The sequence below is a fragment of the Podarcis melisellensis genome (genome assembly GCF_964234715.1).
Source record: "Podarcis melisellensis genome assembly, chromosome: 7".
Lineage (NCBI taxonomy): Eukaryota > Metazoa > Chordata > Lepidosauria > Squamata > Lacertidae > Podarcis > Podarcis melisellensis.
In genome coordinates, this window is record NC_138539.1 from 56,464,090 (window position 1) to 56,488,792 (window position 24,703).

The 24,703-nt window shown below is 40.6% G+C and overlaps 1 protein-coding gene across 1 annotated transcript in view; it reads left to right on the forward strand.

Moving 5' to 3' along the window:
• CTDP1 (CTD phosphatase subunit 1) overlaps positions 1–18,861 on the forward strand; it is a 48,803-nt gene extending 29,942 nt beyond the window's left edge. The window contains exons 12-13 of the mRNA XM_081919444.1: positions 2,688–2,860; positions 17,850–18,861. Of these exons, the coding sequence (XP_081775570.1) occupies positions 2,688–2,860; positions 17,850–17,991 (315 nt within the window). The 3' untranslated portion in view covers positions 17,992–18,861. The remainder of the gene's footprint in view (positions 1–2,687; positions 2,861–17,849) is intronic.
• The last annotated feature ends 5,842 nt before the right edge of the window (positions 18,862–24,703 follow it).

Consider the following 24,703-nt stretch of genomic DNA (forward strand, 5'->3'; position numbering starts at 1 on the left):
TATTCAGGGAAAGGCAGAAAATACAGAACTTTGCAGTTTCAAGCAACATGAATTATCTTCCACCACAACTTCTTTATCGACAGTGTATTGCTATACTCTAATCAACATACATGGTGGGCATGGACCTCAGTTCTGATAGAAAATATTTGTTGAAATAAAAGCAATTACCAAACAAAATGCCTTTGAATGTCCACAGCTGGCACTGCTCGGTCTTTTCATGGGAGGTACTTACAGTTTAAAGCAGGCATAGGCAAACTCCGGCCCTCCAGATGTTTGGGACCACAATTCCCATCATCCCTGACAACTGGTTCTGTTAGCTAGGGATGATGGCAATTGTGGTCCCAAACATCTGGAGCGCCAGAGTTTGCGTATGCCTGGTTTAAAGCTTTAATAAGTTCTCTTTTACTAGTGGCCAGGTTTGTAATAACAAGATGCAGCAAGAATTTGGAGAATGCTTCTTTGAACCTCCCTGAGACCTGTGGGTATAGGGCGATACACAAATTTAATAAATAATAGTAAAGTTTGTCTGGGGAAAGAGTGGCTGGGGAAACTCAGCCAGATGGGTGGGGTATAAATAAATTATTATTATTATTATTATTAAGCACTTGTGGGGAAATTGTCTAACAAAATAAAATTGGCACTAGGTTTAAAGGATAAAGACTCTTTTAGAACTGATCAGTACAGCTTTTTTATCTATGTGACTAAAATGATACATATAATACTTTTTGGTTAATATAAACTACATTCTTGTCTACACAAATAGTTGTATGGGATAACTACTTATTTGGTTTCTGGGATATTACTTTGGATGTATTGTATTTTATGTGTGTACAACGTTGTATGTTGTAATCTAATAAAACATTTTTTTTGTTAGGAATCATAGTAGCTGCTTTTCATTTAGGGCTAACAGAAAAATTCTTAGATCTCATTACATAATTCCACACTTTTCTTTTCCTCAGTATGACCTCCAGTTGAATTTAATCATAGCAACAAATAATGTTTTTCGCCATTGCCTATATGTACAACATGGAATTACAAGTTATTGCAAACATTTCTCTCCAAACATGTATTATTATATCCCTGTTCCTTCAGCTTTGGATACTTTTATTACTTACTGTAATGGTTATATGGGGTTGCTCGTGTGTAAGTTGCCGCCACTCCTGGCTAGGTGGCCTGGTTAAACCGTTCCTGTCTGGACAGCCCCTCACTTCGTGGCTGTTCAGTCGCTGGCAGAATCTGGGCATTTCTTCAACCTTTTCCAACATAAAAGTTGTTTGACGCCCAGTCTCCTCCTACTCTCCCTGCGCGGGTAGCGTGGGTAGCGGAGGACCTGTGATCTCCCTGCTGGTGTCCAGTGAAGAGTCTCTGAGCCTGCTCTCTGCTTCCCCCATTGGCCCCCCTCCATCCCTGGTGTTGTGCTGATTTTCTTCCCCAACAGGAGACCTGCCTCTCTCCCTACTTGGCCCCTCTCCAGCATCGTCGTGGAGCCTCGCCTCCTCCTCTCGTTCCGATGGCAGTTCCCTGACACTTACATTAGAAAATATGCCTTAGATGTTAATCCATAATAGAGTATCAGTCATATCAAGCTCTAGAATGTGAACACAGGCTTTTTTGTCTCAGTAGTCCAATCGTAAGCACATTTATTCTGAAATTTTACTGAAGTCAGAGGAGGTAACTTCATAGTACGTATAATTATGATTGCAGCATCAATGGGATACCACTTTAGACAAATACCTCCTACTTGCTGTGCTAGTTTGCTCTGTCAATCCAAAAAATATGGTGCTTTGAAGTTTTTCTGTCTTTGATTAAAGCATTCCTACAACCTGAAAGAAAAGGATGCTTTAGAAGTTGTGGATAAAACTTTTAAAGAGTTTTTTCAGACTCTATCTCTCACTACATATATTTTCTGGTTCTCTCTCTCTCTCTCTATATATATATATATATATGTTGTTGTTGTTGTTTAGTCGTTTAGTCGTGTCCGACTCTTCTTGACCCCATGGACCAGAGCACTCCAGGCACTTCTGTCTTCCACTGCCTCCCGCAGTTTGGTCAGACTCATGTTTGTAGCTTCGAAGACACTATCCAACCATCTCATCCTCTGTCGTCCCCTTCTCCTTGTGCCCTCCATCTTTCCCAACATCAGGGTCTTTTCCAGGGAGTCTTCTCTTCTCATGAGGTGGCCAAAGTATTGGAGCCTATATATATATAGATATAGGTCTCTATATAGGGGGTATAATTCTCTCTCACTCTATCCCGTCATATACTCTTCCTTTTTCAAGAGTTTTCTATTAATTTTAAACAACTATGATTTGGAAGTAGTCAATCATTATTTATTGATGCCCCACACATCAACAAGAACATGTGCATATTGAAACTTCTCCTGTAGCTTGCTTTCCATACCTAGTATTGGGGCAAAGGGGCATTTGTATTGGGGCATTTGATTTAATTCAGTTTTATCCAATTTAAAACATTAAATTAAAATGCAGATACTCTTTTTCCCCAGATGTAATTGCTCAGTATTCTATTCTCATTTGACTGTTGCATTAATTTATGTATTGCCTTATGCTGCTCTGAGAAGCTTGGAATTTTAAAAGATGCATCAGAAAGTCATTGATACGGATATGCAGTCATTGTGCAATTGTTCTGCTAAACTGTTGTGTCATTACTAATGCTTGATCATTTGGCAGGTTGATGACATATTGGGAGAAGGCAGTGACGACAGCGACAGTGAAAAAAAGAAGACAGGAGATGGAAAGGCAGCACCACAGAGTAAAGCAAAAGAAACTGTAAATGTAAAAATAGAAGAGAGACCTGCTTCGACATCTTCAAGTGAAAGAAGCTTGACAGGCAGTGTACCCAGGTATGTGCTCTTTACCTTATTAAAATGAATAGTGTTGGTGTTCTCTGCATTATATTTCTTTCACCTACTACTTCTTTAAAGTGCATATAAAAATTATGTAACAGACTTCCAAAGCTTTTCTGCCAGTATGCATAAGAAAGTCTGAAGATCCTGGAACTTGGATGAAATAACCGTGGCTTACATTAACTACAGTTCCTTGGGTGTAGATGAATGTTAAAGTGCAGTTTCTATACATATAAAATCAGATGCAAAAGCCTCTGATCTCTTATTTCAGCTATGCTAGAAGAGCAAGAAACAAAGTGCATGAACCCAAGGCTTGCAGCTGCTTATTACTGTCACAGTAAACCATAGTTTATGATAACGTTCAGAATTGCCTGTTGATAAACTGAGAGGGAATGCCTGCAATCTTGTGGCAGCAGCAGGGAAGAGGAGAAATGCATGACCCTGAGATTCATTCATATAATGCTAAATCATAGTTTACTGTTGCATCTGAATGAAGTCACTGTCTCGGTAATACTTATAGCAACCCTTTAAGGTTAGGGCAGTATTATACCTATATTGCGGGACGCGGGTGGTGCTGTGGGTAAAAGCCTCAGCGCCTAGGGCTTGCCGATCGAAAGGTCGGCGGTTCGAATCCCCGCGGCGGGGTGCGCTCCCGTTGCTCGGTCCCAACGCCTGCCAACCTAGCAGTTCGAAGGCACCCCCGGGTGCAAGTAGATAAATAGGGACCGCTTACCAGCAGGAAGGTAAACGGCGTTTCCGTGTGCGGCTCTGGCTCGCCAGATGCAGCTTTGTCACGCTGGCCACGTGACCCGGAAGTGTCTCCGGACAGCGCTAGCCCCTGGCCTCTTAAGTGAGATGGGCGCACAACCCCAGAGTCTGTCAAGACTGGCCCGTACGGGCAGGGGTACCTTTACCTTTACCTATACCTATATTGCAGTGGTAACAGCCAAGGCTGAGAAAATGGTGCCTTACCTATGGCCACTGTATAAGTTAGGACCGAGGTGAAGTTTGGACTAGAAAATTTCACACTCAAAAGAGTGCAGTCCTGGTTTATGATTCCTCAAAGTCAAGTCCCAATTTGTTTTGTGGGGCTTAATTCTATGCATATACAGTCGTACCTTGGTTCGCGAATGCCTTGTGACTCGAACGTTTTGGCTCCCAACGTTTGTGAATGTTCTTTGGAACCCGAATGTCTGATGTGGCTTCTGATTGAGTGCAGGAAGCTCCTGCAGCCAATCAGAAGCTGTGCCTTGGTTTTCAAATGTTTTCAGAAGTCTAATGGACTTCCGGAACAGATTCCATTCGAGAACCAAGGTATGACTACAAGATTGAAGACTTATCCGTTTTGCTTTTTGGCTAAAGTCTGCAGGAGTTCCCTACAAAACTGAGCACAGGTTTGCTTTTTAAATTTTAGAAGACATTGTAGTTTAAATATTCAGAACATGAAACACTGGCGCTTTTACCAAATAAATCTACATCTTTGAATATTATCCAGGTTTCCTGCCATGTTAAATATTATTAACATCTATTGTAGAAATGAATGCTTGCTTGGTCAGATGATATGCAAATGCTGTGCTTTTTCAGGTCTCTAAATTATAGTACTGGCTGTCAGGGCAATAATATGGCACACAATACAGCTTCTATAATAAATACATAAAATTACTCAAACCTATAAGATGTGTACCCTTAACAGTGGCAACAATTCTCTCATGACTGCTAGCTTGACCCCAAACTACCAATTATCATGCACTGTAAAGCATGCACTCTTATTAACAGCTCTGTGCACAGACCTTCAGAGCCTCCCTTATGCTTTTTTACCTACAGAAATCTAATAAACCCATAAGTGAAGATGACAGGTGCAGCTTCTGAAACATCTAGGGAGTTTAAAATCATAATTCACAAGTAGGATCCTTTACATTTTTTAAGGGTAGTCTTTGCTAGCTGTTCCATCTAAAACCAGTTCTGCATATCTTAAGAGATTTGGCAAACCTCTGTGAAAAGTTACAGCTATTTGCATAGTGAGTAATCCTTTGCACACAGAGCTGATGTAAAGCACGCCAGGGTAAGTTCAGCTGGCATAAAGTTACACCAGATCCAAACCCGGCTCAGTAGCAAGGCAGCAGCAGCCGCTCAAGTCTGGCAGAGGGAAAACAAGCCTTTAAAATAGTGTTCAGTGCCAGCTTGCCAGGTCACATGATGGAACTGAATGGGCCTAGGATCCAGCCTAGGTTCCCCTCCCCCTCTGGTTCCATCTGCAGAACACCACTTTTTAGGTACTTACACCAGCTTTGGTTCAGTCAACTGAGGCTGGAATGAGCACATTATGCCAGCATATCTTCTGCTGAGCCAGACTTAACACTGGCCAACCTGGGAATCAGCCAGCTGAGCCAAAGATCGGTTGCACATTAAGCTGCTCAGCCCAGCAGATCTTGCCATAGGATTACTGCTCTAGTCTCTCATTTCTCAAAATAATGAATTCACTTCAACATTTCTTAGAACATACTACTTCATTGTTCATGCACATGAAATGCATGTGCTTTTTGACTATAACTCCTGACTGTTTTCCTTTTTACCACCTGTGTAGTATACAAAGTTAGAAACACGTCAGTCTTCTCCATAATAAGATACAACATTTATTTATTACATTTAGCTGCATTTGCTCAATAATAGAACTTATTATTACTTTCTTATATTTTAATTATTTATTAATCTGAACCAGGTCAGAGTTCATTAAGCACTAGTTTTTTGAAAACAAAAAAACAGGGAATACATTATGGATCTTCCAAGATATGTTGGAACATGCACATTCCCCATGAGCTCTTGGGAGTTTCTCAAAGAGCTTGGGAATGGAAAATATCTACGATGCTTCTCCATGTGGGTAGTTCCTCCCCATTCCTCTTAAGTTGAGATGCTTCCATAATTTCTCTGCAGAATTAAGAGTGCAGCATCAGATGGAACAGAAGGTTATCTCATGAGAATTACACATGGATTCTCCTCCACACGCAATGTTATGAGTGTTTGCAATTTCAACAGTGGTCAAATAAATAGCAGCAAGAGTCATAAGTACCATATTAAAAAAAAAAAAAGACTCACCTGTTGTCAGAAACTTCAAAGAAATTGCTGAAAAAGAGAAGACGGATGAGATTCTCTTGCACTTTTCTCTGCCAGTGTCCTTATACCAAAAAGTTACCTATATATAGCCTCTAAAGGCTATTTCTAAGGAAGACAAATGTATTCCACCAGAACAATTTATTAACTTCACCGTCTGTTGTCTATACATTTTTCTTTCTTCTATCACTTGACAGTTTCCATAGATCTACAACTTGATGGGATGCAAGCTCATGAATAATACTGTTATGATTTACAATGGGCTGCAAAACCTCATTTTGGACAAAACGTTTCATAGCATCCTCTTCAATAAGAAAAATACTCTTAGGTCATTGTCCTACATACTACACTGCATCAGACTCCCAATTTTGCTGTTATACAATCCAGTCAAGACTACATTGGTTTGATGTTTTGTTTCTCAAGATGTTTAATAGGATTTTCAAATAGTGTCATTTCTTGCCTTTTATAACCTGGCCAAGTTATCCAAAGAGACCGCAGGAATGAACTATTGATATGGAAGGCTAATTCTGTAAGTTGTAGGCAGCTGAGCACTTTTCACCCAGGAATATGAACAGGAAGCTATTTAGGCTGGGCACTTTTTAAAATTTATTAGTTTTTTAATCTCACGTTTCCTCCTGATTCCCCCTGCACAGCTTCTCCCCACCCTCCCCGTCATGTCATATAGGATCAAACTAGGCATGTAACAGCATGGATTGCTCAGTTGGTCCTTAATCATAGGAGCTCACTTCCAAGGGAGGCAACAGAGAAAGGAGAGTAAGCAGGTAAAGAAAGTTTTCTTTAAAAGCAGTTCCGGGGGAAGGAGGAAGGAAGGAAGGAAGGTCATAGTATTAGAGCAAGAGTTGTTGAGGGACAGCTAAAAGTGGTAGAGCTGGACAAGTAAAGATCACAGGAAGAGATGCCGGGATTTAAGAGCTTCATAAAACAATGGCATATACACTACCAACCCCAATAATAGCAAGTCGTTCCTTTTCCTTTCAAGTAATTTAATAGATCTTGGATGCAGGAAAAACCATACGGTGGTATATAGGGCACTAGCCGTGATTCATGAATTCATAAGCAGGGAACCATTCTTTTACAGGAAAAATGCACCCATATTATAAATTGTCTGGGTCATTTTTCATATTGTAGTAATGAATGGGTGATGAATAAATTCTAAAAGTGCATATATGCAACAGAACTCTGGAAATGTCTGTTAATCAATATTTCTATTGTGCTTTTACAATGAGAATGGAGGTCAAATTCTTTCCTGGAACTTAACGCAGATAAAATATATCTGCGTCAAAATAATGTTATTTCCTGTATAAACACATTTTTTAGCTGGAAGATTTTCAGAGACAAAAAGAGACAAAAGCCAAAACATAGTTAGATACATAGTTAGATAGTTAGATAAAACATAGTTAGAATGTTACTCTACTGTAACATTCCCAAACCACTCTAGTTGCAGCAGGATAGTTAAGAAAACCATACCTAGTTTTTCTTTCTAGGTCATGAATGTGAGCATGATGACTTATATCCCCTTTGATTTAACCCTAGAGAATTTCACTATCTGTACAAAGTATCTAACCTTTGAATTCTACTAAGTTTTTTACTGCATTGATATCACTTGACAGAGGATAGTACGATTTAAAGTATGCATGGTGCTCAAGTGATAGATTTAAAATATTCTTTCATCTTTCTTAGGCATTTTTCTTTTTTGTTGTTGAACAAAAAATACAGGTGCAAAACTGTTTTTTATACTTAGTAGAGCTTTGCCCATGAGTTCCAAATTCTTAATTCTTTAAAGTGATAAACTACTAGGGCCAGCTCAGATATTCAGTAGTTCCTACTCGAAGACAAAAAGAGGATTAGAACTCCTCACCCCTGATTTCAAACTCTCTGCCTAATATAAATAGTGCAGCCATTCTGGAAATGCACTAAAAACTACAGCGTTTTTGGCATGTGTGATATGCCAAAAGCTGATTTCTTTATTCTACGCTTCAGTTGATCCACCACATCATCTTTCCTTATTTTCATATGTGCCACAGTCCTTACCCCCTTCATTCATCTGTCACGGCTCTCAAAATTGTTGATTCACTCTCATGTGTTTTGCTGCTACTTGCTGATGTCTAGTTTTCTGTCATGTCATGTCTCCTCTCCCATTCCTGCTCTCCTCCTCACTGTCATCCCAGCATAACATTCCTAGGTGTCTTGCTGATGTCTGAAACAGAGCAATGAAATTTAAGCTTATAATATTTCTGTCACTGCTGGAGAATGTAGTTTCATCCAAGTTCCTCCTCCATAGTCAAAAGTCTTTTCTGAAGTGTATTTATTTTACCTCCTCCACTCCCATGTCACTCTTCCCAATCCTGTCTCTACTTCTAATTATAAATCTATGGCCAAGTATCCCCTTTTTTGCTACTTTCTGTCTCATGAATATTATTAGACCTTAGGGCAGGAATTATTACTTCTCTACAATGCCTATCATCTTAGCATTAGGTAAAGGTAAAGGTACCCCTGCCCGTACGGGCCAGTCTTGACAGACTCTGGGGTTGTGCGCCCATCTCACTTAAGAGGCCAGGGGCCAGCGCTGTCCGGAGACACTTCCGGGTCACATGGCCAGTGTGACATCGCTGCTCTGGCGAGCCAGAGCTGCACACGGAAACGCCGTTTACCTTCCCGCTGGTAAGCGGTCCCTATTTATCTACTTGCACCCGGAGGTGCTTTCGAACTGCTAGGTTGGCAGGCACTGGGACCGAGCAGCGGGAGCGCACCCCGCAGCAGGGATTCGAACCGCCGACCTTTCGATCAGCAAGTCCTAGGCGCTGAGGCTTTAACCCACAGCGCCACCTGTGTCCCCATCTTAGCATTACATCAATGCTAAATAGTGAGTTTACTTCCTGCTTTGAATAAAAAGTACAGTTAATATGACTTGAACTTTAAGTGCTATGTTGCTTCAAAAATATTTTCTCTCTTTTTATTTTAATACTGCGTAAATATGTCTTATCTTCTTAATGTCCTGAGACTCCAGTGCTGTCAAAGTTGTTCCAGTTATATAAGGAAAGCTCTCATGGGTTTAAAGAGAACTTTAAAAGACCCTTTTATCATAGCTTGATCTTGAGTGTTGTTAGCTTCAGTATGACTTGGCTTTGAGACAATAGTCGTGGCATGTGTGAAGGTCAGACGTGGCAAAAAGATGCCGAATAAAACTCCAAACAGTGATTGCTTCACAGAAAAAGGCAATGCCAGCAAAAAGAATGATGGAGAGGGGGGAGTGCTAATCACAGTAGGAACATTTTTCCTAGTCATTTTTGGGAATTTCTACTGATCTACTGACTATGGAAGTGAGAGCTGAACCATAAAGAAGGCTGATCACTGAAGAATTGATGCTTTTGAATTATGGTGTTGGAGGAGACTCTTGAGAGTCCCGTGGACTGCAAGAAGATCAAACCTATCCATTCTTAAGGAAATCAGCCCTGAGTGCTCACTGGAAGGACAGATCCTGAAACTGAGGCTCCAATACTTTGGCCACCTCATGAGAAGAGAAGACTCCCTGGAAAAGACCCTGATGTTGGAAAAGATTGAGGGCACAAGGAGAAGGGGACGACAGAGGATGAGATGGTTGGACAGTGTTCTCAAAGCTACCAGCATGAGTTTGACCAAACTGCGGGAGGCAGTGGAAGACAGGAGTGCCTGGCGTGCTCTGGTCCATGGGGTCACAAAGAGTCGGACACGACTAAACAACAACAAAACTGATCATGAGTGTCCTTTATCCGGAGCACATTTTAGGGGGTTTTCAGGGTAGGGAGATTCAAAACCCCCTTTTAGATAATCAAGATAGGGGGTGGGATTCAATGTTGTGCTCTTCAAATCATTCCATCTGCGCAACCATACCAGCTTGCCAGACAGAATTATACCCCTGTCCCACACATTGTTCTAGGGATTCCCGCACATCCCAAGCCATTTTTTTGAACTGTACCAGGGGGTGGGGGGAAGCCCTGCTGCACAAGCAGCTGTCCTTGCACAGGGCTTCTTCTGACAGGACATTAAGTGAAATCTGCATTTTTAAAAATGAAGAAAAGTTTTGTTTTATAAGCCCTGTCGTCCTGTGTTGCTCCCGTTTCATTGTTTGGAAACAAATAAACCTGTGCCCTTAGGTTAGAATCAAAATGTTCAGAGATAATAGGCAATCTCAAAGAATGATCTGAAATAGAAGGGAGGTCCTTCTCGCCATCTCTCCCTAACCTAACTGCTATCCTTGCAGTGAGAGAGTGAAGAGGATTCAGTTGTTGTAGGCAAGATAAAGAAGGAATGGGAATAGAGTGTGGATGGAACACATGCGCCCAACATTTATACTTGCATTTCTATACCATTATTCAATGCTAACCAATCTCATTGTGGACTACAACTCCCATCATCCCTATGTGCTGGCTGGGGCTGATGAGAGTTACACCTGGAGGCCACCATGTTTGCTTCCCCTATTTAACCCCTGTGAATGTAGCCATTGTTTTGTTCTGAGGTTGAGGCTTAGAAGTACAATGGTACCTCTAGTTATGAATTTAATTCATTCCGGAGGTCCATTCTTAACCTGAAACTGTTCTTAACTAGAGGCTAATGGGGCCTCTTGCTGCCACTGCGCCACCGACACACGATTTCCGTTCTCATCGTGGGGCAAAGTTCTCAACTCTAGGTAACTGTTCCAGGTTAGCGGAGTTTGTAAGTTTTTAAGATCAGAAACAAAAAAATGGTGTGCTATGTATGGATTCCTTTATAATACCCATAAAGACAGCTAGTGTAATTGGACCATATCCTAACAGTGTTAGGTTTGTTCATTTAATGGATCTTTGACTCTTTTTTAGTGAAAGGTGGCCTTATTGATTAATATTGATGCTGCCTACGCTGGTTCCTCAGAATAGTTTTCTTGGCTATGGAAGCAGCAATGTATTTCTCTTTAAAATTTCACAATACATTTTAGGAGTCCCATCAAAGTAGTATGCAATCAGGGACTTGAGCAGGAATTGTAGTAGGAACAGGCAACCAAAATGCTAGCTTACAATAGATTGCCACTTTCCCCATTCTGTAGACTAAATTAGATAAAATTATTCCTGCTACTTGAATGCTGAGTAGGACTGAGATGGCTTGTCAATCTCTCATACACAGATTCCCATCTGAACCTTGAATTTAAAATTGCTAGAATTATCCCAAGACATAACAACAAGCTGTTTGGCTGTGACTTTTGTTTGAAGTATTATGCAAGCTCCATGTCGCATTGACAACAAAATGTCAGGTACTTTACATGAAGGTAACATGATTACCATATTTCAGGTTAATTTTCTATTTCCAAAATCTGGATATTTTCACAGACCTCTTTTTAAAAAAAGTTCTTGTACGATGTAGAAAAACCAGTTAAAATAACTAGATACTTTTATACTACCCAGTGTCTTTCATTCACATTGTAGTCCTAACAGGTAATTGAGTATCATACAGCCTTTGAAACAGAAAGTTGAAACTAATAACTAGCTTCTCCAAGGCCTCCTAATGAATCCAAGAACAACTGAGACTGAAACAGTTTTGCCAAGTGCAAACTCAAATTCTTATTCAAGCTCTTTCTGGGAACATGTCGTGAAAAGCAATATAATACAAGCTCTGGGATTTTCTTAGAAACAAGACACTAAAATAAGCATGGAAATACCTTTTCAGTATCCATTGCTATTATATGAAAAGTACAATGAAAGTTGTCAAAGGTATATGCAAGGAACACTTCCCACCCCCCTACCGTTACCAGCTTGTATTTAACTCTGATGTGCTATCTAATTGACACAGCTGCTATTTAGGTTAATTATATGTCAAAAACTACAGAATGATAGATAGTGACAGTAGACATAGTGTTAAATTAAGCCTGGGATTTTGACAAGGGTAGCTTTTGGGAGCTAACAAAAATAAAATACCCAAAACAAAACCTGATGTTGTAAAGTATTACAAAGAAACCGGAGTACCCCAATATTACTTGCTGCCAGGGGCAAAGGCAAGATTGCGCCCTCGTCTTTCCATTCTGTGTGCAGAAAGCAACTAGATAGACACTTGAATCTTACTTTAACAGTGATTATGAGACAGCCTTCTCCATTGATTCAGAGGGTAGCAGACTAGCTTAGGGCATATGGAGCTGATCATGTGACACACACAACTCTCCTGGCTCTGAGCACCTCAGCACGTGACTGTCTCAATCTGATGTTTGGGTCAGCCCTGCTAAGGAAGTGTGTCATGATAACATGATCTCAAGGTGAGGATAGGATTGGCATATGGTGCTAGAATGTTTCCCCATTTTTTGCAGTGTGTGACATAGCATAATTAAGCCACCCAAATATGTTAGGAACAGACCCCATCTATTGTTTGCTGTGTTGAAGTATTTTTGCCATGAGTTGTGGGGCTGCATAGGTTTTTAAATAAGTTAGTCTGAAATGGAGATTTGCTTTTTCAGGAAAACTAATCAAGCCTGTTCACTGACCCTTAGCAACATGTTATTTGCTTTTTCCTGCTCTCTTTTTGTAGCCTGTTGTAATCTGTGTCAGGCAAGCTAATACGTTAAGTATTCTATGTATTGTACTGATTCCAAGTGATTCCAAGTAACATTTATTGTGGAATGCTTTTATAACTCCATTTTTATTTTAAAAAACCACTAGGTTTTAAAATGAGCCTTGGTAATCTGTAGTATACAAAAGTTGTTCATGATATCAGAAATGCATCTAACATAGTTTTCCTAATGAACTCTAAAATGTACCATTCAGCTCTTTGTAATAACTGAAGTGCATTAATCCTGACCACTATAATGTTTAATGGCTCTTTGGCACAAAAGTAAACACTTAAAATGTCTGCACACTGATGTTGGACTAGTTTCTTTCAGTGTAATATGCCCTGAATTGTACCATGGGGATTGACTGAAGTGAATCCATGCATATATAGATGAAATCAGTTATACATCAAAACACATACAATAGTAACAGATAGGTAGCCATGTTGGTCTGCCATAGTCAAAACAAAAAAAAAAAAATTCCTTCCAGTAGCACCTTAAAGACCAACTAAGTTAGTTCTTGGTATGAGCTTTCGTGTGCATGCACACTTCTTCAGATATTTTTGTTTTATACAATAGTAAGTTAGAAAATAGCAGTGCAATTGTATACATGTCTATTCAGAAGTAAGCCACTGAATTCAGTGGGTCTTACTCCCAGGTGCTTCCATCATATATTGCAGCACCAGAGATTTAATGTGAAGAGATCCAAGAAACCCCCTAAGGGAAGACAATTAAATATAGTAATAGAAATTAAACAGGGATGTTTATGTCTGAATACATTGAAGACTGCTGCTGTGGGCAAACATTTTATTATCATGTTTATTTTTATTAGGATAAAGTTAAGTACTACAATTAATATACAGAGCTCTTTTCTACTCAAGGAAGATATAAAGACAGAGGCAGAATCTCAGTTATGTGAGCATTTGTTATTCATCGTTGTTTCTGTAAATCGCATATGGGCAAACTGTGGCCACAATCCCAGCTCTAGACCCAAATATGAACAGCTCTCATTCCCTGTGATTCTCCTGACATGTTGCAAAGGAAGGATCAGCTCTTTTTGATAGAGAAGGAGACAGAGGGGCCATTAAAGGTCACTTTTAAAGAACAACAACTGGAGATAAGGCAAGTAAAGCCGTTCTCATAAAATGCTGTACAGGGCGTGGGAGTGCTGTTTTAACAAGCCATGAACCTATCATTTTTCCGTTAGGTAAAGGTAAAGGTAAAGGTACCCCTGCCCGTACGGGCCAGTCTTGACAGACTCTGGGGTTGTGCGCCCATCTCACTTAAGAGGCCAGGGGCCAGCGCTGTCCGGAGACACTTCCGGGTCACGTGGCCAGCGTGACATCGCTGCTCTGGCGAGCCAGAGCCGCACACGGAAACGCCGTTTACCTTCCCGCTGGTAAGCAGTCCCTATTTATCTACTTGCACCCGGAGGTGCTTTCGAACTGCTAGGTTGGCAGGCGCTGGGACCGAGCAGCGGGAGCGCACCCCACCGCAGGGATTCGAACCGCCGACCTTTCGATCGGCAAGTCCTAGGCGCTGAGGCTTTAACCCACAGCGCCACCCGCGTCCCGCTCATTTTTTCGTTACTTGGGATAATTTCCATTAATCAATTTTTTAATACATTTTTATTATCATTTCATCACTATGTTCCTTGCTTGTTGTAGGGACTCAGAGGAAAGAAAAAATATTGTTAAGGGAGATTTGATTGTGAAAACCTTTATGAGCAAAATATTAAAGGACCTCAATTAAGGTGTTAATTGCATTTCTCGCGCTAGGTATATTGGTGTCTGATTGTGGCAATATTTCCTGCATCTTTTGTAAGGAGCTGATCTAAGAGTGTACACACCTGAAATATGCAAGTATGTGAGCCTTTGCAGCATCCTCCCAGAGCTACACTAGCATGATTGCACCTCAGGATAATTAAAAACAATATTTGAGTTACATCAGGAGACATTATTTTCCCTTGGATTTCCCAGGAAAGTATTTAACTGCAATCAGTATGTACTTGTGTCAGAAGATGTACACCATTAAGCTTCCTTTCCTTCTGTGCTGTCACTTGCTTTTTAGCATGCTTGACACACAGGAAGGAGACAGCAAGGTGGAGAAGCATGTGCCCAGCTCACTAATTCTCACTAATTCTGTTGGGAAGAGGATATAGGACTTCTCAGGGTACATAAGAGTATGAAGAAGAAATATGCTGTGTGTGCTGCACTAGGAAATGGGAAGTGTAGAATGAAAACAAGCCTTTGCTGTTTCCCAGTTCTTCTTATTCTCTTCCTCTTGCTTGATTCCTGACAGTCAGGGGAGGAAATCTCATATTCTTTTCTGAGGGGCAGAAAGGAAAAGAGTAGAATAGATTCTGCCAGAATGAATTGAACTATAGTTCTCTGAAGTGATGAAAAGCTTCTGAGCATGCTCTGAAGCTTCCATTGTATTACTAGAATCACAGTAGGTAATGAAAATATCCCCTGCTGGTGGTTCCTCCCACCTTTTACAAGTCATGTTTTGGATAGAAAACAGGGAGGGCAGGGGGTGATTGAGCCAAACTAATTGGCAGTTTGAGTTCGGCTCTTAACTGGTGTGGCTTTTTTAAACAGAGGGAGTTAGCCTCTCCTTTCTGAAAGTCAGTACTATTCCTCATGTTAAGCATCAGAGACTCAAAGGGAAGGTCTGTTGGAGAAGACCAAAGACCCATCTAGTTCAGCATTCTGTTCTCACAGGCAGCTTTGGGATAGCTCACTTGGTAGAGCATGAGACTCTGATTCTCAGGGTCATGGATTTACGCCCACCTTGGGCAAAAAAATGCCTGTATTGCGGGGGGGGTGGACTAGATGACCCATGTGGTCCCTTCCATCTTTGCAATTACAGCGGTACCTCAGGTTACAGATGCTTCAGGTTACAGACTCCGCTAACCCAGAAATAGTACCTTGGGTTAAGAACTTTGCTTCAGAATGAGAACAGAAATTGCACAGTGGCGGCAGCGGGAGGCCCCATTAGCTAAAGTGGTGCTTCAGGTTAAGAACAGTTTCAGGTTAAGAATGGACCTCCAGGACAAATTAAGTTCTTAACCCAAGGTACCACTGTATAGGATTCTATATGACCCCACTGCAATGTTGTTGTTGTTGTTGTTGTTGTTGTTGTTGTTGTTGTTGTTATAATTTCCATACCTCCCTTTATCTGATGATCACAGGGCAGTTTACAATATAAAAACACAAAAATACATACCACAAAAAATAACGTTATCCAGCACACACACAGCTTAAAAGGCCATAGATTAGCAACTGATATTCAGAGGCACACTGATACTGGAGGTAGTACAAAACCCACAGTGCAGCGTGGGATTTTCCCCACCATTTGCCATCCACTACTAGACAGTGGAGGAGGTATTGGGGCCAATTTACATTTAGGCAACGTGCAGGTTTTAGGCTCATTCACCCAGTGCCTCAAAGAACACCTATAATGTTTGGAGACAAGACTAGCTCTGGCTACTCAGTATAACACACATGCATGCACCGTTTTTACATATTTACATTCCTCCTTCAGACATAGCAGCCTTGCCCAACCGGCCTGCTGGCTGGGGCTGTTGGGAACTGTGGTCTAAAACAGCTAGAGGGCACCAGGTTGCTGAAGGCTGCATTATAGTATTCTCCAAGCGACACAAGGGAAATGAGTGGCAAATTTGTGTGCTATGTAAAGTGTGTCATGAGCTTTACCCTTTGCAAAATGCCAGACATGGGAACAAATACGCATTTATCTTGGCTATCAGCTTAATGGTAATGAATAGTACTTGCACAAACCTTCCATGTTTTATTTTGTCTTTTATGTTGGCAAGACAGTACAGTAGAGACTTTTTGGACTACATTTCGGAACATTATGTAGTGCCACTTGTAACTTGGCATCTCTGTGGCTCATTAATTAGCAGTGATTACAGTTCCAGCAAGAACAGTTCACACTCTCATAGCAAAGTTGGTGAAACTGGTTTTCTATACCAATATGAGTCAAATAAATGAAATTTTATTCCTAACTAGGGGAGTGGAAAGGCTTTCAGGAACTTGCAGGTCCTAATTCTGTTTAGTGCAGTAACCTAAAATGGAAATATTGATGCATCTCAAGGGAGCATTATGGTTTCAAGAGTCCATTATACAAGGAAATTAATTTTCTATAGGGCGTGTACTTCCATGCCCTAAGGTTACCAGATGTCCCCGTTTTCCGGGGACAGTCACCGGATTTACAAATCAGTCCCCATACAAAATCCTATCATTCCTACTGAAGTTAAGAAGTGTCCCTAGATTCATTGGAAAAAACCTTACCCTACAGTATTAAAGCAATGCACCACAGGCTCCTTAGACATTGGAGAGTAACATGCATATTTATTAGAGCACCAGTGTTGGGAGATGCAGCAGAGAGGAGGTAGAAGTGAAACAGGGTGAGGTTTTCTTGATTGCTATGATTTTGACACTGTGTTTGTTGCATCCATATCATCTCTTATGATAGGTATTTTGTGTTTGACATTACTTGGCTCTGCTTCTAGGGATAATTGAATGCAGAAAAATTCAAAATATACCACAAAGAAGAAGAAAATAACAAGGTCAATTCTCTCTAAACCTGAGCATATTAATTGTCCAGTATAGGGCAAGGTCAGACAGTAAATGCTTTGCTACAAAATTTGTAGAAAGTGATCTCCCTGAAACTTGAATTTATCATAGCCTGTAATGGGGAGGTGGGGGGAGTCATTTTCAGTTTCGGAACTTTTAAGTGCATCATCATACTGCAAGTGATGCCTTTCTTTTGAATACAGCCCTATTACACTTTCGTTGGGCTTCCAGACCTAAAAGAAATCACATTTTGGCTTCTGCCATTCGCCAGTGGACTAAGGCTGCTGGGTTGTGTGTGTCACTGCTGAGATTGTGTATATTTAAGATTTGGTCCCTGTATTTGCTCTTTTATTTCATGTCTCTTATATTGTGAGGGGCTGTCATTTCAATCTCTATACAGCACTTAGAAAATGTTATGTGCTTAGAGATTGACCTTTCTTCTCTGTGTAAAAGCTTTGAAATATTTGGGGGAGGGATTCTGCTGCTTGCCATCTTCCATTTGAAGACTACACTATTAGGCAGTTAACGACACAGCTTTTTTAAGCCAAAACTCACAGAAACTTGTTTCAGGTACCTCTCAGGTGGGTACCATTGCCATTCTAAGAGAACGAGGGAGGTGTTCATGGTGAGTTCTGGCACCTCTTTTTCTAGAAAAAATATCACTGCATAAGGAAATTGTTTTAATCATGTCCGTTTTCTGTGTCCAAATTTGTAGGGGTCATAAGCGAAAGCTGGATGAAGATGATGGCGCCAGTGAATCTAGCAAAGGGTCTAGCAATGATGACGAGGAGGGCAGCAGCTCAGAAGCGGATGAGATGGCGGCAGCACTGGAAGCCGAACTGAATGACTTTATGTAACCTCCATATGGGAGGGGACTTGTAATTATGTGTTTCTTTTTGCAACCATTCAGAATTCCAATGGTGGGCATTTCCTGTTTTCCTCTCTGAAATATGGTGTATATTTTGCAAAGCAACAAAGGAGGTGATAATGCATTATTTTACAAAACCTGAAATAAGATGTTTTTAGGGTGTTTTACTAAAGGAATATATACTTTTTTAAAGGAAAAGTATTAAAGGGGGACTTGGTGTGATGCCAAAGACATGTTGTGAGAGCTCTGCAGAACCTTATTATATGAGACGTTAGTACAAAGATTTGCATCTGAACATTAAAAAAATTATTGCCATGACGGCTTTGGGTACCAAGCTTCAGAAAGAATACCTAAGGAATATATTGCATGGATGAAGCAAAAGATCTTGATCGGGATATGTTTTCTTCACAGTGAATTCTTATCAAATAGAAAGATTTTTAAAAATAAAAATAAAGAACAATTTATATTTGTATAGGAACTGAGAATGCTATATGCAAGCTTTGTGAACACTGCACTCAACCTACCTGCCACTTGCTTCTAAGAGAATATATGAAGGTTGATTCCCATGTTTTTAAGTTACTTTGTGGACTAGTATCCTTTAGAGAGAGACCATTTAGATTTTTAACTTTACTTCTCTGTAATTGCAGTTCTAGCACAGGCTATTCTGTGTAGTATTGTACTGCCATAAAACATATTCATGCATTTTGTGTTGTGTTTGGAAGGAATTGCTGCTAGCGAATTCCTGATAGCATTTTATTTCTTTGAGAGGACAGATGTAAAGTTTTTTGTACATTCTATTTCATATTTGATCTACAAAACAGATTCTTTTCATTTAATAATAAAAAAATACATTTTGTAAGCTCTGTGCTCATTTCATGATTTGTTGTGCTAATGTTTCTATTTTGGTTGCTTCCATGCAGTAAGATGCACCTTTTCCAAAATTATACTTCTATGAAAATAATTAGCAACATATTTTGGAATAAGATCAAAATGCCTTTGATAGAAATCCTCTCATTCCATGCTGTCCCCTCCTGTTGAGCTTGCTAATTGAATTGACAGGAAATACTTGTAAAGCAGTTTGATCACAGGATTGTGTTTGAGCAGATGATGTTTTATGTGTTTAGTCATATTGTTCAAGCCACATTTTGATGGGTTGGAGTCTCTTTTTTATTGTGTGTGTAGGTCAAGGGATGAGTCACCTGTAGTTTGTCAGTGAAAAATATGGTTGGGATCCAGATTTTTCCTTGCCTTTTCTGCAAGGTGTTGCAGTAGCTCAATGGAATTTATTCCTTTGAGCCACTGGTTCCCATGCTGTGACAAACTCTATCTTTGTAAGTTCTTCTCTTTTTCAAAAGCATCTCGCCATGTGTCAAGAGGGGATAAAAAAGCATTGTGCATATCACTATTACGTAGCTCAGCTTGCCCTAGCTGAGGCAGATGAGAGTTGTAGTCTAAAACATCTGTATGGCACCAGATTGGCGATGGCTGGACTTGCTCCTTACCTCTAATCTCCAGCAAGGATGAAGCTTCAATAAATGTGTTTGTATTTTCTCACATTTTTTCCTTGTTCTTTTCCCCATCCAAATTCGAATCAAGGTTTCCATGGTAAAAATCAGTCTGAAGTACTATGTACATAGATAAATGTATCTATGTATAAATCATAAGAATGTTGCTTTATTCGTATGAAGAATAATTTAGTTCTCTAATGAAGTCTTTTTTGGGCTGAATATACAGCTCAATTGTGCTGACAGGGAACATTTTGAATTAAGTGCTGTAGCTTTTGAAGTGAAGCAGTTGCACTGATCAATACTCTAGTCTCTCTTGGTTCTATAACAATTTGCTTTATTCTGGGTTAAAAACCACTGAGAAAACTCAACAGTTGTTTGATGATGATGATGATGATTGCACATAGGGTACAAAAAATCTCCATTACAGGTTACAAGCCCAGCTTTTTGCCTGCAGCAAAATAAGCTATAAGGACAAAGGGAGGCAGAAGTCCAAAGATAGACCCTTCAAAAGTTCATAAAGCCAGTACTAAGGAAATATATTTACCAGGACTAAGGAGCGCTGACGGGGCAGCGCTTGTTCTGCAGTTGAGAACTATGCTTTGTACAGATTGGAGACCTCTGTTGATTCCAATAAACTTCTAAACTTAATACATTCTGCCAATTACGGGGGGTTTTTGTGACAGGGTTAAGAATTTTGGCTTTTGAAAAAGGAAAGAGAAATGCAGACAAGTACCTGGGAGAACCTGCATGCCTCGTTATCCCCTCCCGGGTTGATCCACAACTCACTTGCTGTAGACATTTTAGGCCTCTCTCCAGACCAAGGTCAAGAAAATAGTGGCTCCACATGCAGTGGCCACATGCAGACTTATACTTGTTTGCCTCCCCATATAGCAAGATTGCACAAAGGGGATGTAAAGAGCTAGGAATAGGTAGGTATGCTACATCCACGGGTAAGTGCACCACCTAATCATTCTAACTTTTTGCTGCAGGGAAGATTTGAAGGCTTCCGGGGCTTGGATCGCACCTAGCAAATGTAACGAGTGGTAGGGGGTGATCTGAGGGGAATCCAGTGATCTAGTTATTCTCCCAGTTATGCTGGCAACATCGCCCCCTCTCATCCATAGATGGAGTTAATGTACCACAGGTTTTAGTGGGAGCAGGTGGCACTGTGGTCTAAACCACTGAGCCTCTTGGGCTTGCTGATCAGAAGGTTGGCAGTTTGAGTCTACACAACAGGGACTCCTGTTTCTCTGTCCCAGCTTCTGCCAACCTAGCAGTTTGAAAGCACACCAGCGTGAGTAGATAAATTGGTACCACTGTGGCAAGAAGATAAACGGTGTTTCCATGCGCTCTGGCACTTGTCATAGTGTCCCGTTGCACTGTAAACTGTTTAGTCATACTGGCTACATAACCTGGAAAGCTGTTTGCGGACAAACACCAGCTCCCTCAGCCTGAAAGTGAGATGAGCGCCGCACCCCATAGTCAAGTGTGACTGGACGTAACCCTCCAGGGGTCCTTTACCTTTTTTACTGAAAGGAGGTGTGTAGGAATTTCCTTCGAAAAGAAATATATTGTTTGGCCTCTACACACAAAGTTCATTCCGCAGGCTTGCTTTTTCTTGCCTGTTGCAACTTCTTGTTATTGCCTAATAGATCTATTGGGCTATTTTTTTTTCTCTTTAAAACTGAGGCAATCTTGTATTTCTCTGCTAGTATACTTTGTCAGTTATGGATACAATTACTGTTGTGCTGCTCAACCATTTCCATGCCCTTTCTACTGCTATCAGTTAAGATCTAGAGAAACTTTATTCCTTCAGGGGAGCAGATAGATAGCACTTCATAGGTAATCTTTACCAGTTCCTGAAAATCGTAAATGGAAAGAGTGCTGCTGCAATTGGGCCCTGCTTGCAGGCTCCCAGAGGTGTCGTGACTGGCCACTGCGAGGAAAGGAGAGTGGATTAGATTGGCAATTGGCCTTTGTCTTGATCCAGAAGAGTTCTTTTTACATTCTACAAACTTCAGGTAACTTACTTTCTCAGGAACATCAAACAAAATATATTACTACAGAAGAGAGCTAGTTGCGAAAATAAAATTCAAGGGCTGAAAGAATTTGGGCCAATGGTAAAAGTGTGGTGAGCTGGCAATTTGTTCCCTTCTTTACACCATACCTCTCTAGCATTGTTTCAAATGGTCTGTCCCCCAGTCCTTAAGGGTAGATATGGGCTGGGGAATGAGTGGCCCAGGGAAAACAAGAGCATCTAAAGCTAAGGAAGCCTTGGCTGAGGAAGCTAAAGAAAAGAAAAAAGATAAGAGAGCTGGGCAGCTTGTTCAAACAACGTTGACTCATCAACGCAGATCCTCGGTACCAACTGTGCTGACGGCGCAGGAGGAAGAAGTTGAAACGCCTGCAACAGAAGATATGGCAACTGGAGGAACTGATCCAGTCTTGAAACAAATTTTGGAACAACTGGCACTTTTGAATAAGAAGGTGGACGATCAGTCATCTAAAATTGACAGAGCTACATCTACTATCAGTAAGTTAACAGATCAGGTTTCCCAGCATACTCAGGCTATTGAGAAATTGCAAGGAGCTACGGCGGAGAACTACAAATTAGCTGCGGAAGCCAATCAAAAAGCTGAGCAAGCGTGCAAAAAGGTGGAGGAGATCAAAGGGGAAGTAAGACCTCTGAAAAGACAGGTAGGAGAACAGCAAGCCTACCTGTCAATGGTGGAACTGAAAAGTAAGGAATGTAATCTTAGGCTGAGGGCCGTCCCAGAGCTGGAGCAGGGCAACCTAGAGGAATTTTTGACACAGTTGTTTTCTAAATTTTGGGGGGTTGAGGAAGATAAAGACTTTAAAATTGTGACGGCCTTCAGATTGGGAAGATCGGTTAAGAAAGACAAGTCCAGAGACTGTTTGGTTTGTTTGAGAACAAGAGAGGAAAGAGACAAGATACTAGGCCAACATTTTAAAAAATCTCTGGAAGTTGAAGGCAAAAGGGCAGAAATTTATAGAGACATTCCTAAATATCTGTTGGACCTTAGAGCTTCATATACAGACTTGGCTAAATTGTTAAGGTACAACGCAATCCCTTACAGGTGGGAATTTCCTCAAGGTTTATCATTCACCTATAAAGGAAAGAAGGTAAGAATTAAAACACCAGAGGACCACCAGAAGTTCCTACACGACAACGAGGAGGACCTTCAAAAGAGAGCTGTAGATTCTTGGCCTCCACCACCGGGATCACCACCAAGACCCGTACCATCTGGAGGCGGACCGGCACCACAGCCTTCGGGAACGGAGGACAAATTAGATACCCAACTGTGATATTTAAGAAGTAGACCGGGATGTCTCTACAGCTTCTTAGTTGGAACATAAATGGCGGGAATTCTCCAGAAAAACGGAGAAAAGTATTTCATATTTTGAAAAAAGAACAATTGGACATTATTTGCCTGCAAGAAACACATGTGACAAGACTCCACAGAAAAGTGTTAATTAACAAAAGGCTAGGCCAAGAATTTATCTCATCGGACAAAGTTAAGAAAAGAGGAGTGGTGATATATGCAAAGGAGAACTTGTCACCGAAATTCGTATTTAAAGATGAACAGGGTAGAATTTTGGCAATTGAAATTCAGACACAAGGAGAAAAGTTTTTAATTCTAGGAATATACGCCCCAAATGATGGAAAATCGGAATTTTTCAAGAAGCTGCATGAGACTATGCTGGACTATTTGGATTACAACAACATTATCATGTTGGGAGATATGAACGGAGTCGCCTCAGTGAATATGGATAAGTCGCAAAGTGCTAATATAACGAAAGACGGCAGACTACCAAAAACCTTTTTCGAAATGACTGACAATTTGGATTTGATTGACATATGGAGGATCAAGAACCCTCTAGGGAAGGAAGGAACTTTCTTTTCTGAGGCCCACATGACATGGACGCGAATCGACCAAATATGGATAACTAGAGGGCTGGCACCTAAGACCAGAAAAGTGGAAATCTGCCCAAAAACCTGCTCCGACCACAACGCTTTGAGAATGGAATTGAGATTAAATACAACCGGATCTTTCAGATGGAGAATGAATGACGCTTTGTTAAGAGATCAGGAGATTGTTAAGAAGGCCCAAAAAGTTTTAAAGGACTATTTTGAAATAAACTTAAAGACAAATGTGGAAAAAAGAACAATCTGGGACGCAAGTAAAGCAGTTATGAGAGGGTTTCTAATACAGCAGAACACGATTAAAAAAAGGCTCTGGAATGAAAAGAAGGAGAAGATTTTGGAGAAAATAAGAGAAGGAGAAAAAAAACTGAGATCCAGGCCTAAATCAAAGGAAGTATTGAGAGAAGTGAAGTTTTTCCAGGCACAATATTCGAAACTGATAAATCAAGAGGTGGAATGGAAAATTAAACAAATGAAACAAAGATCCTTTGAATCTGCTAATAAGTGCGGGAAGTTGTTGGCTTGGCAGTTGAAAAAGAGACAAAAACTTAATACAGTTACAAATCTAGAGATTGAAGGGAGAATGGTTCAGAAACCCGAGGAAATTAGAAAGTGTTTCCAGAGATATTTCAAAGAACTTTATTCACAAAGGCCACAAAAAGGCTCGGAGGTGGACCAATTTGTCACAACTAATGGATTACAAAAAATACCCCAGGAAATGAGAGCAACCCTGAACTGTAATATTACAATCCAAGAAATTGAATGCGCCATTCAGAACCTCCAACTGGGCAAGTCTCCGGGACCTGATGGACTTACTTCCAAATATTATAAGGCATTGAAGGATTCATTGATACAACCATTGTTGGAAGTTTGTAACCAGATTATGGAGGGGAGGAAGGCACCGGAAACGTGGAAAGAAGCTTTCATCACGTTGATACCAAAATCAGAAACTGAAAAAACTCAACTTAAAAACTACCGTCCTATCTCACTCCTAAATGTGGATTACAAAATCTTTGCAGACATTTTGGCAAGCAGGTTTAAGAAAGTATTAAATGAAGTGATTCATAAGGACCAAGCAGGCTTTCTCCCTGGCAGACATTTATTTGATAACACAAGAAACATCATTGACATTTTGGAATTTTTACAGACTAACTCAAATACAAGAGCGGTGTTGATCTTTATTGATGCGGAGAAAGCCTTTGACAACATTTCTTGGATGTTTATGAAGAAAAATTTGGAAAGGATGG